General features: G+C 40.7%; 1 protein-coding gene across 1 annotated transcript in view; it reads right to left on the bottom strand.

Annotated features, from left to right (window-relative positions):
• The window catches only part of AGPAT5 (1-acylglycerol-3-phosphate O-acyltransferase 5), a 520893-nt gene that overhangs the window by 167821 nt on the left and 335106 nt on the right, over positions 1–17966 (bottom strand). Inside the window, exon 5 of the mRNA XM_078647934.1 lies at positions 4498–4588. Coding sequence (XP_078504060.1) covers positions 4498–4588 — 91 coding nt within the window. The remainder of the gene's footprint in view (positions 1–4497; positions 4589–17966) is intronic.

Here is a 17966-nt window from a genome sequence, read left to right as displayed (position 1 = left end):
TTTAAACTGTGGTAAACAACTTCTAAAAGCTTGTGACTTATAAGCAACTGAACGACCACAGCCATGAAAACAAGAGGGTTAGAAATTTTGATTCAATAAGTGTCAGCAGCCCAGAGTTGAATATACTACAGACCTAAATCTCTCTGACCCGGAAGTAATTGGCCAGTACAACGGTTTTTAAACCAGCATCCATCACGGATTCAAACCGAGATAACACCAAAATGAATGGTCCCGATCGACGAGTCGTGTGAATAGAAGGTAAGAGGCCAGTCGGCTACATCAATCAGAGAGCAGTGCGCGTTACTGTATGGAAGCAGAGGCACAAACTCTACACGAGCAATATAGCCAGAAACTGATGGAAGCGTTTTTAATTTTTGGTACTTCAAGCTAATTGACACATGGATCTGTTGACTCAAGACAAACACGTTTACCGAAGTGAGTTCACGGCTGTAGATTAAGAAAACAGGATTGTGAGTTGGAAAAAAATATTGTAACTCCGATGGAGGCCTGTCATTTCCGTCTTTTTTTAGCATCGCTTGAAGTGGAGTGAAACGTGGCACTAAGGATCATTTGTTGGATCCTGTACTTACGAAGGAAGCAATTATTACAAGTGAGTTTTCGTTTGCTCTAGAAGATGGTCAGTTTTTAAACCAAGTTCACGAGTGGAACTTATTTTAAGTGTTGGTATTTATCTTTGTAGTGCCATAGGAAAGTTGAATGTGTAGCCCACGGCTCAAGTGCTAAGGATTATCAAGTCAGAGATAACTTTTGTTCGATACAAGAGGTAAATAAGATAAGGATGGGGCTCAGGATAAATGGTGGGAGTGATTCACATGGTGTGTGCGAATACATTCATTCTTTATTTTTTCAGCTCATTGTTGTTCAGAGTCCCGAGGAGAGCCTTGCAAAAAATTACATTGGGGTTCGAAAAGCGTCAACTTTTGACTTTTCAAACAAGTGTTGTTTGGCAGATTTGTACTACTGTGGGCCATAAGAAAGGAAATGAGCTGAAGTCAATTAGGGTTATAATTTTAAAAAAAATAGCCTAATTGAACACGGTTTGGTTGTTGCTCATGCTGTAAGAAGTAATTAAGCAGGTCATTGGACCGTGAAACAAAAGGGCGGGTTTGCTAGTGTAATTATTGTTTTCATGTGTCAATGTCTTACCAAAGTACAGAACCAGAGCTATCTTATGATTATTTTTGTATGTGTTTATTTTATTATAACAGACATTAATGACATGTATGTTATTGTGTTTCTATGGTGCATAAAGTTGAGAATAATAAGGTTGTTTTTAACTAATGATGATCACAATGGTGAGAATTAAAAAGCAAATACATTGTTATGAAAATACTAAAGAGCTAAATAAAAATTAGACAATTGGTCATATCAAAGGTGTGGTGTGATCCTGAAGTAAGTGCGTAAAGAGATATCAGTATTGGCATGTCTGTGGTTCTCTGCTAAAAAAGAAAAGAGCTGCAAATTGGGCTATAATTTACCCTCTCTGTTCAAAGCTATTCTCTCAACTAGGAATATACCATCATCCTAGAAATGATCTATTTTACAACCGCTGTATAAATATGGTTCTAAATCAGAATCAAACAATTATCATATGACAGCATTATTAGACACAGTTGGAAAAATGAGTGTTAAACCTTTACTTAAGAAACTGTCAGAGTGAGTGGTAAGTCACTAATTAATTACACCTCAAACAGGGTTTAAAACCAATTACTCAACCTTGGATACTATCATTGCTATCAGCTTCCTTGTCAACAATATATTATACAATAAAGATATAATTACATGCAGGTTTTATTTATTATTCCAAGGCTTTCAACAGAGTAGATCGCAACAAACTTTGGTCGAAACTTGCTTCCAAATAGATAGACCAAACACTTAAATCTAATAATTGAGTTACACTCAGAAATATGTGTTCATGATAAATTGAGTGATGGAAGAGGTCTGACGCCCCAAATCAAACCATCGAACGGACTTAAGCAAGGGTGCATTGTAGCAATATTTCATTATTTTCATTATATCATTATTTTCATTATATCATATGACCTTAAACAAAAAGAAGGGAGATTTCTGAAACTCTGTCTATGTTAAAGTACCATTCCTCGTCTATGCAGATGATTTGGTCCTATTCTCAAAAACACAAATCTTCAACTGCAATTATCTTATCTCCCAGAGTATAATCACCCAAATTATCTAAACATTAGTTATGATAAAACCAAAACCATATGCTCTGGGTAATCTAAGCCATTTTTAATTGGATGATCTATCAACGAAAAATTGATCTTGTGAAAATGTATAACTATCATGAAGTAGAATGACACGAAACAATACATTTGTCACAGCACATTAACAAATTAGGTAACAAATTCCGAACCTTAACAAGTGCAATTAAACAATATGCTATGAAGCATGGGGAGGTGTCATTGGCTCCACCATCACCACCATCAAATCCAGAACAATGTCATAGTTCCATTATAATGAACACCCAATTTTAATAATGTTAGACATCGTTTAGTACAAAAGTGTAAGAAAGTTACTCAGTGCTCCACAATCTACTCCACATGCCAGATTGGGACTAGAATTGGGTTTACTGTCAAATTATTCATAGTGTAATAAAAATCTTCTGAATTACATAAGCAATTGCGTATCATCTCATGAAAATTCAGTAAAATATATAAGACAGAAATACTTACCTCCAGAAATACAAAAGATAGTGTTGACACATCAGGTTTCAGCTACCACTAAATAGCCTCGCAAACATGTATTGTTTGAACCGTAAACATGTGATCAAACAAGCAAAACATTTAGGTCAGTTTACAGCAGATCACAAGAAATGTTCAGAACTCAAAAACAGTTGTTATTTAAAAGACTCATGCACTCATATGAAACAAGATTATTTGGATTTCCTGCTAAATCCAGCACTGAAAATAAGATTCTTAAGGTTCCTTCTTCTCTACATCTCACTTTATTCGATGGTTCATGGAATAAAACAGAACATGTGTCCCTTTTTCGTCTTTTCTCTGTGAGCAAAGCAACTATTGAACATGTTGTACGCATTTGTCCTACATTTATTGACATTCAGAAAATATACTTAAAACCGTTCTTCAGATCTTATGGAACGCAACCAAGTGTAGTTTTAAGTGGAAAACAACTGGGTGTGGGATTAAGTATATGGCTATAAGAGACGAGCATTTGAAACAATGATTCGGACTCCTTCATGACCACCTAGGATTCTTTTTGCACTCTATATCTTCACTGGTTATCGCAAACAATACCAAACTCACAATGACTGCAGAGCCTGAAATAGAGAAATGGGACACAAGAGTGACCAAAGAACAAAAAAGCTGCTTTTTTTAGTATATTTAGTGCATTGAAAGCTTGGATCGTTTTAAGCAGATTGGATTTTTTTTCACGTCTATAAGTGACATCGATAAGTGACGTTTTATTGTTCTTGGGTTTCTTATGATTATCTTTAGAAATTGTTGTGTATGGTTTTAATTGGTATGCATTATTGTAAATGATTTCCAGAAATCTAAACAATAAATTATTACTTACATAAACTTGCTAAAATTAGCTAATGTGTTGCACAAAATACTCTGAAAATGAAGATAAATTTAACACTTAATACTGCTGTTGCAATATTGTAAAAATGTCCTAATGGGAGCAGTAACAGCTCCCTACCACACAAATTTGCGCAAAGTGGCCCTTTACTTTAAATTGAAACCTGAAATAGCACTGCTATGAAGGTTCTGCTAGAGAGCCACTAATGTGAATAACTGGATTCAGATCCAGTCACTCATTACTATAAAGTAGAAAAAGTTGTTAACAAAAGCAGTTACAAACTGTTGCTACATCATAAAGGAATTTCAGTCAGCTCTACCTGGGTTCTCTAAGAACCTGTCAGTGCAGCTCTGGAAACCAGGGTGCACAAACTCTGGAGGACAGGGCATAGAGAGTGGTGAGGGTGGGTGACAGGAGGCCAGATATATTTTTCTTCCATCTTGGACATGGAACAGGGGCCATGTTTCATGTGGCTCTCCCATTCCTCCTCTGCCCATTTGTAGCAGTTGAAAACTGGGGCAGGTGATTTTGAGGGCCATACATAAAATACAATTACAGATGGTTAAAAAGTGAATTACTGGGATATTTTTTACCTCCGAGTTCTGAGTGACATCATAGAAAACTCGAGCTTCACTCTTATTGTCTAATTGTTGACTGTCGGAACCCCTTGGTGAAAAACTTCCTTGTAGTTAACTATATTATATCTGTACAACTTTATAAGGAGAACAACTCTAAGCAGTTGGTTTCTATAACTCGAGTGCACTGATCTGTTGTAGCAGCCCACGATCCAGGGCTTTTTAAAAAGAAGTTGCATTCCACATGTTTTGCTTATTCAGACCACAGTGTGACTAAGTTCAGGCCATACACATGTTCCACTAGATAATGTTAGTTAATAAATATTTTAATTATTCAACTTACCTTCCTTCTTAGCAAATGCTTGACTATCAGCAATTACTTTTGGTAGCTCTGGATTGTAACGAGTTCCTTCTGGAAAAATCACAAGATACATCTGTAAGATAAAAGAAAACCCCCCCGGTCTCAGTTATTTTGATTGATCTGGATAATTATTATTTAAAATGATTACTTTTGTCTCTTGCACATGGGAGAAAGTGTATTTAATCATTACCGTGCTATGTGACATCAAAAGACATTTGAAGATGAAAAGTGGGTGTCTAATAGCAATGTCTGAAAATACAACATTATTATGCTAACAACAGATGTTGTCAATATTTTGAATCTAGAACCATACATTTTAATTCAGTCCCATTCACATGAAGGTTTGGAACGTTTTATAAAGCTTTTCTTAAAAATAGAGAGCTCTATGACAAACATTTGCAATTATACCTTCAGTTTTTTTTTTAATAAGAAGTTCTTAATGATTTCTTAAAATTAAGGATATATGCCACATGTATCAAGTATGACACATGAGCTTTACAAATATTAGAAAAGGGATTAAGCTTAGTGCGGTTCCATTAGAACAAACGTCTTGCAAACATTTTGTCCAATATGCATAAGTTAACATTTATATGTTTAGTTTAGGATTACATGCAGCTGCCGCGGGGCTCATAAGCTGGCAATTTATTTACGTTTTATCTATATACCATGTACGTGCACTTTATTGCTTTTAGTCTCTCCATAATGTTGCCCCGAGGGGGGATTGTAAATTGGGTTTAACAGAAGAGGCACCACAATAGGAAGCCTCTTAATGCATCTTCAGCCTTATTTTATAATGTGTTCGTATGTTTTTATTCTACTATGTTGTATTGATTGATTTATTGCTGATCTGTCGAACAGCACGCTGTACTATGGTTGCATTTAGGTACTAGGATGGAATGTTTTTATATATTTATCTGCAATACGCTGTTGTATGAATTTTTCATTTTCATATCTCTTTATTCAAAATTGTGTTTTTATAGCTTTTATAACATGAGCTGTCGAAATAAGGCGTATACAAAAACATCAAAACTTAACACTACTAGAAGTAAAATGAATGAAGGAGAAACAAACACCCGATTTTTTTTTTATTAGACTGTCCACACACTGGACATTTTGAACCAAGTCTAATGGCATCATCACAAACTTTCTAAGTTGTGGGACAATACCTTTATGGAACAAATCTTTTGATTCGTTTTGAAAGACAATCCTGCAGAAGTACAGAGCTGTGTGCCTACAACCACATTTGGCCGGCAGTGTGGAATTTATATACGAATCCAAGATATACAGCTTCCATGCCTACAACCTGGAGGCTGGCTGCGATATCTGAATTGCATAGGTACATTTATCTACAAGAAAAACAAAGTGGCAAAACATGGTGGAAAAAACAGACACCCCCAACCCCCAAAAACAAAAGAAAAGAGAGGGGATCCTGCACCGATGATGAACATGGTCTTTGCGATATCGTTTACTCCCATCTATGAGGCCAACCTTAGACTCGGTCTCGTTACATACATGATGCCACCGCCTCCTGCGCCCCAGGGGTCAAATGCATTATTTGGAGATATTTGGGGCATGTTACCTCCCTAAACTCTTCAGATAACAGTTGTATGAAAGGGCCCCATAGGTCTGCGTAAGTCTCGCCCTTGTGGTCATGGGCAAGTGACAGGCGTTCCATGGCAAGAGTCAGCCACATTTATGTAGCCAGGCTGTGTGGTCCGGCACAGTCGTCAAGCCCCAGTGCTCCAGAATCGCCTTCCGTGCTGCCAGTAATGCCAATGCTATTTGTCTGCCCCTAAATAAGCGCAGAGGTAAAGTCAAAGCATTAGAAAGCCCTAGTAGTGTGTATGCCGGCAAGCGTGGAATCTCCTTCTCAAAAGCTGTATCTATATCGTTCATTACCCCCTCCCAGGAGTGCCCCAGTCTCCGGCAATGCCAGAGTAAATGCACCAGAGAGCCGGCAAGTCCACAGTCTCTCCAACATTTCTCTGTGTGGTTGTTGTCCCAACCATGGATGCAAGCCGGTGTGAGGTACCAATAGGAGGAGACCTTGTAAGCTGATTCTGCTCCTGCGGTATTATGGGCTGTGTGGTGTACCCTGTAGTGGATTCCTTGTCAGTTAGGGCCCTTCCCAGCTCCTCTTCCCAACTCAATTGGCCCTTACTGCACCCCCCTCTCTGCCCGGCGCCCAGCATAGTGTACAGTTCTGATATCAAGTGTTTATCGTCTTTTTTGCTTATTAGCCACTTCTCAAAAGTGATTAGTATCAGCGAGGCCTGTGACAAGTAGGGTGGTGTAGTGACCCAGTGTCACGGTTGTAGATAGTAGACCACATCGGATTTGGGCAGATCGTAATCCAAGCACAATTGTGCAAAGAGAATTATGCCATCCTCGTCGAACAGCGAGCCCACCCGTTTGCAGCCCGCCTTCCTCCATTTCTGGAAGATTTCTGATTTACAGCCTGGAGGAAAGTCCGGGTTTTCCACTATTGGAGTCAGCGGTGAGGGAAATGTCCTCAGGCCCCTCCTTAGTGCTACGGCGTCCCAGACTTTTAGCGTTGCCGCAGTAATTGGTTAAGAGTAAAGACCCCAAGCCCTCATTTTACGCAGTAGCCAGGCCTCCCTCCATATATTCGCTCAAGCCACTGCTTGGTCCATAAAGGACCCATGTATTGTAGAGAGCGGACAATTCCACTCCACAATATACCGGAGGTGTGAGACCTGGAGATATCTTTGCACCAGCAGGAGGCCTACCCCTCCATCTCATTTGGGCAGCGTCAATTGGGACATAGGTAATCGCGCCTTCTTCCCTCCCCAGATACATTTATTGATGGCCAGCTGCAGAGCACGCTTTGCTTTCGGGGAGGGTGGGGGCTGCAAAGTATACAGAATCCGCACCAGCACCGTCATCTTCACCGCTGCTATGCGCCCGAACCAAGGCAGCTTAAGCTTCAACCACCCATCCAGAACCCTAGCCGTTTGGTCCACCAGCGCCAAATAATTCAGTCCCAGCGTTTGTGATAGCGTAGGAGCCAGAAGGATGCCCAAGTAGGTTATGGGCTGTGTGGCCCAATGCAATGGGAACCTCTCTCGTAGTAGCTCCACGTGTGGTTGGGGGGAGGAAAGGTTAAGAACCTGGGATCTGCTCAGGTTTACTTTAAATCCTGAGACCTCCCCAAAGGTCTCAATCTCGGTCAAGAGAGCGGGCAAAGACGTGAGAGGCTCTGAGAGCGATAGGATCACATCATCTGCCTAGAGGATTTTCTTGCGTCTATCGCCTCCGAATCGAAGTCCCTGTATTTGCGGATGGTCTTGGATCCGGTGGGCAAAGGCCTTCATACATAGGGCAAAGAGGAGGGGAGAAAGCGGGCACCCCTGCCTCGTACCACTCGCGATCGAAAAAGGTGTTCCCTCTAACGAATGCCCAAGGAGATCGATAGATACATCAGATCCATTTTATAAAGCGCCCGCCAAAGCCTCGTAGGGTGGCAAACGGGTAACTCCACCAAACCTTAGTGAACGCCTTCTCTGCATCCACTGACAGAAATAGGGCTTCCTTACGGGATCTATGTACGCTATCCATGAGATGCAACAGCCGTTTCTTGTTATCGCCTCCCTGGCGAGTGGGGATGAACCCTGCTTGATCCGGGTAAATCAGGCCAGCCATCAGCAGGTTCATACGGGCTGCTAGTATGCCAGTGAAGAGTTTTGCGTCTAGGTTAAGAAGTGAGATGGGGCGGGAGGAGCTGCATAGGCTAGGATCTTTGTGGGGTTTGAGAATTACCAAAATTGTCGCTTCAGCCATGGAGTCAGTGATCACACCGTTCGCTAGGAAGGACTTGAAATGCTGCGTCAGTAAGGGCGCTATCTCCACGCAAAAGGTTTTATAGAACAGGGTGGGAAACCCATCAGGGCCAGAAGCCTTGTTCAATTTCAGCCTAGCAATGGCAGAGTAGTGCGTATTCCGCACTATCTAGGTCAAGGAGCTTTAGGAGGAGCCGTTGTGATGTATTCCTATAGGTTCTGTATCGATACCCCTATTCCTGACCCTGTTCTGGTTAACAAGTTAACTAGCAGCCATCCCATGATGCAGAAACCGTTATCTGATTAAGCCACACCAAGGCACAGGAACGGGTTATCTGATTAGGTCATAACGCTTGCCATCTAATTAGACAAGCAATATTCCTCCAGCCCCTGATAAGGCATACGGAGTTCTCAAAACAAATCAAACCTATGACAACCTGGGAATAACCCTGCGGCCATTGTTTTGATTTCACCGAGAACTTCAGCAAAAGAATGTGCTAACGACCAGCTCGTATGACATCCTTATTGACGTATCTATGTCCATCCTTACGTCAATCTCGGCACCTTACAGGTATAAATATTACCGGTATTGCCTTAAGCAAACACACGCGGTGGTGACGAGATCGGAGCAGCCAGACTTGCCGAAGCCCAGAGCAGAGCAGACCCCGCTGGCGCAGCCCCGCCTTCCTGACGCGCTGAGAACGAGACGCAGCTTTCTCCTGCCGAGAAATCAAGCTCCGGCGCTTCCGAGCAGCCCTCGCAGGCAGCTTGGAATATCGAGACCAGAGACGAGAGATACCATCCCTCATTCATCCTAAATTCCAGGTACAGAACTGAATAACCCCTTGCAGAGAATTCTTGAGTCAGTCACTTGGCAAAACAAACTTAACTTAAACCGCTACTTTCTATTCCCGCCCACGTATTAGGCTTAGGTCAGGTACACTGGGGTAGGCGTAGTTAGAAACACCAGTTGAGTACGATTAGTCAAATGTATATGTGTATGTATCTATTTTATCCATTTTAAACCACCTTATGGCTTAGAAACCATATAAATGTTTTTACAGTATTATTTTATACTTCTGCTTTTATTGTATGCACTTTACTTAACCATAAGTATTGCGATAATATCGATTCATTTCTCTTGTATGAGAAAAGAGACTGATCAATAAATACCATCTTTTTATTGAACACGCCCGTCTCTTCCTTTTCTCTACAATCTGGTGAGACTAAGAATGCACGTACTGACTGAGTAAAATAAGTTGTCTTTTGTTTTCACACGACTCTAGAGATACACTCTTGATTAGGGGAGAGCAAAGTTGTCATGTTCTATGGTTGTCAGAAACTAAATCCCTTCTTGTCTATCCAGGGAGGTTCAACTCCTCCTTGCCTATTCGAGAAAGTTTCTAGTGAACTCTGAGCTAGCTGGCAAACCCAAAACTTTAAGTCTAATATCGACAATAGAAGACCTAGTTAACGTCTGGTCTAGGCCTATACTATTGAAGGTATTATTCCAATGCGCAGAGCCTATTGGGATAATAGGAACTACACTACATGGCGCCCAAACGTTTGGAAAGGCGATAAAACTAACGCAAGACATTAGAGTAACTCAGTCGTGCTTTTTCACTCAGACCCCTTTTTTCCCATAATACTCCAAAGACGTCTGGAGTGGGTGAAAGGTCATATCCGCCAAACCTCACAGGAGGAAACTCCTATGTATGGTTCTTGGTTTAGTCAACGTTGAAGGATACACTGTTCCAAAATATTGTGCATCTAATCTTTGTTTCCATAAGAAACCTGATCTGCAAACAAACGGAATAACCTTCCTGACGGTAAAATGGTAGACAGTGATGAAGAAAGAGAAACAGTTAGAATAGCAGCTGAACTCGCAGCAGCTGAAACTACTATGCAAGAAGCAGACCCGGATATAATACTCATCCCGGTCAACATAAGAAAATCTATAACTTTAAAACTTATAGAAAATGGACTGACACCTAGAGGTGGCACAGTCATATTCGTAATAGAGGCACACGAATATCGGCAGACAGAGGTATTCTATTCATGGATACACTTTCCAGCAGCAAACGCTGTAACAAAGCACTTCCACTATTACAAAACAGAGGAACCTCCTGAAGAGTACACTCCTTTCGAGGAGGTGGAAGTACCACTTAAATTTCAAGAGCACCTGCTCTTGTTTAATGGCGCCCTAAAACATAATAATCACATCACCAGGCTCGGTCCACTAGGTAGACCAGGAGCAACGTGGCCGGTCCTAGCCGGATACACACCACATCCAGACATCGAAAGAATGTCTGCAGCAGATCTTTTAATACAAATAAAACAATTAATAAAAGTACATAGACAATTAGTCCAATATGTAATGCGGACTTCAACAATTCAACCAGCAATTAAAATTCCACAGCTGACCCCTCATCAGGGGAACACAAATAAAATTACACCACAGAACATACAGTCCTGCCTAGGTAAAGTACCAGCTAAACGGGAACAAATACCATTCTGGTTAGCACAAAAAATCACCCAAATAGAGGCGGTGTTTCCAGACACCACCCCGTTGGAAAAACACAGGATTCTGACTATCTGTCTTCCAATGGGAATCGCACCACACGTGGAGGACTGTGACACTTGGGGTACAGTCTTTGCTTCCATTTACACAAAAACGCATGGTGTTCCATCCATCTCGGTAATACCAGATGTGCTAAAACAAATTCAAGATGAATACGGTCCAGAACCCGCTTTAACTCTTGGTATGAAATTACTAAAAGACTTCAAGCAGGTCTCGGCAATACTATTAGCCAACATAAAGGGAGAAGCAGCAAACGTGGCGATCCGCCAAAGGTTAAAAGAAACAGATATAGCAGACCAACCAGCTGAAATTGCCAGAATTATAGAAAAATCCTATGAGGAACTAGGTAGAGATAGTTTAGGTGGAATACCGGTAAAACCCCGACTGATTGAAAGTCCTGAAAAAGTATTTTTTAATAATTTAACATCACAAAAAAAGAGCTGGGATGGAAACAAACAATCCAATCCTAAAGAAAAGAAATTCCAGTCCAGAGGAAGGTCTCCTCGGCGGAGAGAAAGATCTCCAAACCAAGGACACAGGTCTCCCCAAAGTGAGCCCTCTGGGAAAAGATACAATCTTAGAAATAGGGATAATATTAAGAAGCCTGATAGATATCAAGAAATTGATACACGCCCCTCTCAATCTTTTCAGACTTCCTCGCAGAAATCGGAAAGAAGAGGACGATCAGAACAAAGAGAAGAGCACGCCAAGTCCAAAGACAAGGAACCTGCTCATCTAAAAAAGAAATTACAATTTCCAAAAAAGAAGGTAGCCAGTATTAAAGTAGTTAATGCTGAGGATACTGAGGACACAACTGAAAAACGGAGAATGGGCTCAGACAATGCTAGACAGCGCAGCAGAAGTGAGCATAGCTCGCAAAGTCCTTATGAATCATCTGGAGACAGTGGACACGAATGAATATCTTCAAGTGGAAACTGCAGACACCAGAGTTAGCAAACCTCACAAAATATATGAAATAACTTTACGTATAGAAGGGGATAAGACTAGAAAAATAAGGGGACTATTTTGGGATAATCTCTCCAAGGGCTATGACATCCTTCTAGCTGAAAAAGACTGGCCACCAGAGTTTGTCAGGGACTGCCCTCATGGCGAAGAAATAATTATGCCTGCCTTCTCAAATCATATCCCAATTCATAAAAAATACACACTTGCCAGAAAGTGGGCAGTAGCTCAAGCTCCTGCTTTATATAAAAATCACGTAGGATGGGATGAGGACTCTCCTCCTCACAAAATCCAGTTAAAAACACAACCTACTGCACAAAGACAGTACCCAATTAAGCAAGAAGCTAAAAAACAGGTAAAAGAAATCCTAGATCAACTAGAATACCAGGGGGTGATTGAAACTTGCACCTCACAAATGAACAACCCTTTGTTTCCAGTTTCCAAACCAGACAATACATATCGTCTAGTTTTGGATTACAGACACCTTAACTCATGTTGCAAAACTTTTGTAGTGCAAAACTCGCATAGTGCTGCACTAATGAATAACATAGTGCGCAAAAAATACAAAACAACATTAGACATCTCTAATGGATTCTTTTGTCAAAACATAGCACCAGAGAGCAGATATTTGTCCGCGTTCTCAATAAATGGCGCTCAAAAACAATTCTGTCGGTTACCCCAGGGGTTTAAGAACAGCCCAGGATTATTCTCAGCGAGAGTAACAGAGTTACTACAAACATATGATGACGAAGCATTATCTTCTGTCGACGACATATACCTGACAGATGATGACTTGGATACTCACTTGAAGAGAGTGAACACCATAATACTTGGGTTCGCAGCAGAGGGTTACAAATTCAACTTTAAAAAATCTAGAATTGCCCATCTAACAGTCCTGTTCTTAGGATATGAATTATCAAGTGAAGGCAAAAGCCTGGCTGACAATTTCCTCGAGAAATGTGCCGTACTCCAAGCACCTAGAACAGTAAAAAACCTACAGTCAATTCTAGGCTTCCTAAAATTCGGAAGAACATACATTGCAAATTACGCAGAAAGGGTCAAGCCCCTTTATGATCTAATAAAACCAGATTTTAAAAGAACCAATTGGACTCAAATACACACAGAAATTCTGAGATCCTTACAAACAGACATGTTAATAAAAACAAAATTAGAAACACGTGATAACACACGCAATCTTGTGATTCAAGTCATCCCAGGAAGATGCGGATTCACATACCTGACCTCTAATGAGGGAGAAAAGGTACCAATTGCATTCAACTCACACTTGTACACAGAAGCTGAAAACAAGTTCAGCATTAAAGAAAACATTGTTCATGCAGTTCAAACCGCAATAGCTAGAGAAAAAGATAAAGCTGACGGTAGACGTATTACAGTCAGAACAGCAGAATCAGCCTTTGAGGCATTAACAACACCGTGTAATTTACCAACAACAGCATTGAATCCGGAATGGATACAATGGGTGAATTCAGTTACAACAGACAAAGTAAAATACTACTTTGATCCAGAATTAAAAGAATTGAAAAATCTAGAATATGAAAGAACATTCCCTCTGCCAATCGACATTCTGCCCTTACGACAATACGCCTGTGTAAGCTATACAGACGGACATGCTCAACCCTCCGTTTGGGGAGAACAAGCATACAACCCCACATGTGAGATTACAAAAGAAGTGTGGCGCGGAGGTAAACTAAGTCCTCTATTAACAAAAACACACTCAGTAGAAACTAATTCAGAACAACAGACTGAAATAATAGCATTGAAAATGGCGCTAGATAATGCAGATCGCGAATTCCCGACACTCAGTGTCCGATTCATATTACTGCGTCAAATCATATAACAACGATTTGCAGACATGGATTCAAAACGGTTACAAAGATGACACAGGTGCAACAATAAAGCAAAAACTGCTCTGGGAACAAGTAGTTCTTTTACAAAAAGAACTACCAAAGACTCACGTGACTCACTCACTGAGTCATCAACGTGATGGCGTTCACGTTGCAGGGAATTCATTGGCTGAGACAGCCACAGCGGTAGCAACTAAATCGGCTTCCGTAGCTAGAAAAAAGCGTACAGTGAAATACATTGATGGTGAAACAATGCTGGCAGTGAAAACGCCATCAAAAGGCGACTGCTCAGCGCTACCGATCAACTATCCACTCAATTATACATACATAATCGATGCAAACTCCGTCCCTTTTGCTCGAATCCCTGGAGTGGGGGATAGGGTAATTTCAAACAAGGACAGGAGAACGTTGTTAATAGCAGACGCACATATGGGCGAGGGTCTCAGACACCTCAAACTAAAAGATTCTCTGGAAGAATTACAATCAGTGTACTGGTGGCCAGGCATGAGCCTGCAGTATCACATTTTTGTAAAAAATTGCCCGAACTGCAACAGAAATCTCAGTGGCGAGAGAAACGGTATACTACCGTGGCGTTACTCTCCAGAAAGGATCAACAGTAATAAGCCAAGCGTCCGATTAACATATACAGGCTAGTTTCCACTTATAATGTAGATCCCCAGCACTCGGCTGACGTCTGGACTGTTATACAAAGATTAGCGAGTCTAAATGGCATATACGCTAGGAGCATGCTACGTTTGACCAATGTTTTCACTTTAGCCCTCAAGCCTGTGGGGAAACATGGCTAAATGAGCATAGCACAGCGGGATTCTTCTCACTTCCTTCCTGAGGGATACGGGATGGTGTAAAGAAAAAACCAAGGCATAAAGCTATCTATAACGGAAAGGATATTAGGTTCGGGAGCTGGGTGGGTCAAACATCTAATAAGTGTCCAACGTAGTCTAAACAACCTGCCAAGAAATTCTCTGAAGGGATTCAGTCCGTACGAATTATTGTTTGGAACTAGGATGTTAGTCTTAGATCTTGACAGTCAGACTTCAGTGGTGAATGAAAAATTGCTTTGATATCAAAGATCGTTTGGCTATTTTGCAGGACTTAAACAAAACAAGAAAAGACCTGAGCAACATAAAGTTGAAACAGCAGCCAACAACCACTGAAGAACCACCACCTGTCCCAGCAAGACCTGTCTGGATTCCAAAAGTCGGGGATCTAGTCAGAGAAAAGATCGCAGTAAAGAAGGAATTTGGGCCTTCTTACAGAAAAGCAGTTCCTGTCTTGTCTATCAACGGGACAAGATCAGTTGTACTACCGCCGCTTGCTGGTAAAAAGGAGAACCGAGTTGTATCCATCGACCTGGTAAAACCACAATCATGTGGCCGATAACAAACAGTAGGCCAAGTGGACTCCAAGGTTTGCTACCAATACAGAGGTCCTAACTAAGAGGCTAATCACATTCGAAACGCCTACAGAAGAACAACAAGGACTGTGCAACAATGCAATGGAACTTAAACCTCTGAAAACCCAAATAAAAACATTTAGTAAAGACACACCAACCTACAATGAAGTAACAAACGAATATGCAAGAAACAGTAATCCTGAAGCAATTGGAACAATTGACAGAACTGCATCCGGCTACTTCATAAACTTCGATGATTCCTCTGAAGACCTCAGTGAATCAAAAACACAGCCATCAACAAAAACCTTTAAAGATAAAGCTAAAGAACTTTTGAAACAACTGAAAGAAACCTATCTGATTTCTCCATGGATTGAATTTTGGGTGGGCTTTGGTGCATTTATCCTCATACTTTGGCTCATCATGGTACTAACTTTGGGACGCTTCATTGAGGGAAAATATGCTAAAATGGACACAGCAAGTCAGAAAATCAACTTGATCCTCAAACCACACACATCTTCACACGTCGAGAAAAGAGAACTTTCTTCAGTCAACTTCACAGCCAATCCTATACCGGGTGGGGTAGCATGGGACAATACTGACTACGAAATTTATGGTCCGGTCGAAATCCTGAAATATCCACACCAAATCAAGATCTCATTGAGTGACTTTGTAAAACCAAGCTCATTTGCTGATGATTGGGACTTTGAAAGTATAAATAATATGATGTCTGACCTAGTGATGTCTGCTAAATTTACCAAACATGATTATTTGCAGGGTTCGACTAATTATGATAGTATGTACTGTTACAACCACTATGGTAACCATTTTTTACATAAATCGGCACAACCTAGAAATGTTTTAAATTATAATCAATGGGAACATTGTGCAACCCCTCCAAAAGGAAGCTCAAGAACCTTTTATGACAAATATTCATACTTTTCAGGGTTCAACACAAGTAATGCTGAAACGTTTTATTTCAAATTGCCAAATAAGACAGGGACAAAGACCATGCTTACAAACACAAAATTGATATATTCATACTCATTTTTTGAACAAATGAATACTTTTGGTTTTGATTATTGGGACAAAAACGTTGAAGTAAAAAGTGTTTGGGGTACAAAAGAATGGCAAGTACAAGGTATAGAATCATTGTTTAGAGCCTGCATGATCCCAGAACACATTATATTTTTAAATGACACTGTTCAACAAACCACCTGTCTTGGCTTAGCCAAAATCAAAGACTTAAATAAACCGTCTATTCCAAAGCCAACAATGAACAGCAATAGCTCTACAGATGAAGAGATAGACGTAAACTATGTATTAAACCAAAACAGAACACACCCTGATTGGAAACAATGGTTGATCTGGCCCACAGATACTAATAACTGTCAAGATAGATTCCTGAACAAAACACAGGGGTTCACATTGACCAGGCCAGACCCTAGATATTCCCAAAGACAACACCCAGGGATAATAACCACCTACAGTGTGGGCAAATTATGCATTCAATGGCTACAAACTTCCACACTGACAGAAATTAAGCAACACCTAACTTTACTTACTGATGGTGCTGACTTGCGGGATTTCATTATGGGACCGCGCAAACAGCGTCAAAAACGCTTCATAGCAGCCTCTGTATATGCAGCTTACAACGAGGCCTGGAAGGTAACTCAAATTGAGACAGCGGAAAGTATACGGGAAATTGACCGTATTAATTTGGAAAAATCACTTTCTGTAGTGGACAATGGGTTAATGACTGTCCTCCAGAATTTTTTCTTTGGACAGCATTGTGTCTTCAGCAATCGACATAATATCGCAAGACTTACTGTTGTTACAACACGGTCAGTCTCAATTGCGTTCTATTGTACAGCTTGGCTGGACGTTACAAAATCTGCGTTCAGGCTATGTGCCTTGGCGTTTAATCAACACAACGTCACTATTCAATATCTTTAACCTTACTGATAAACAAATCAGTATGGCACAGAAGGGTGCTGATTATACAATCCTGAGCATTGAGAAACTCGATAGATTACCAGTGACAATGTCAGAACGACCTGTCAGTGAATGGATAATACATGGGATAATTAATATTCCAATATCAACCTTCAGGTTTCAATACTGCCAAAAATATATACAGGCTGGCATGTACGAAAAATTGGGAAAAGGGTAAATTAAGACAACATGGAATTTGCCCTATTCACATGCATGTGTCAGTAATAAAGGACAGAAAGTGTTTCTTAGTGGCAATAATTGTGCGATGTCACTAAGCGGTACACTTCTGTGTAATGGAATTAGTTTGCATGGAGCCTGTGAAGGGAACTCAAATAACCTTTCATGTCACCAGCTAGGCACACCTGCAACAGAGATAGAACCATTTTTTCAAAGACTCTATAATGGGAGTTACATTCTAATTGTGGACCGCAGATGTTGTAGTCTTATGCCCGGGACTCCTTATCTCGTAACTACGACTGCGAAGGTCAAGTGCTGTGGACGCTTATTGTTCCCCAGCTCCTTTCCAGACAGGGAGGCAAGGGCATGGCCTAACTTGAAAATTACTTCTATTCGAATAGATACTTTAAGCAGAATGAAAACAGTGCTTCTTCAGACGCCGACCAGGCTCACGTCATCAAAAGAAACGTATGATCTCCTAGTCGCAAGGACGACTGCAGAGATTCACTCATTGTTATCAACTAATTCCCCCATACATTTCGCGGAAATCCTGAATGAAATCTTAAATATTTCTGATACCAGTGGAGTCTCAAAAGTATTTAAGACAGTATTTTCAATGGCATTAACACCATTCAAAGCCATACTGGGTATTTTTCCAG

This window comes from Lissotriton helveticus, chromosome 6 (genome assembly GCF_964261635.1).
Source record: "Lissotriton helveticus chromosome 6, aLisHel1.1, whole genome shotgun sequence".
Taxonomy (NCBI): domain Eukaryota; kingdom Metazoa; phylum Chordata; class Amphibia; order Caudata; family Salamandridae; genus Lissotriton; species Lissotriton helveticus.
The sequence above is the reverse complement of the archived record's forward strand: the minus strand, read 5'-3'. Positions and strand labels throughout refer to the sequence as shown.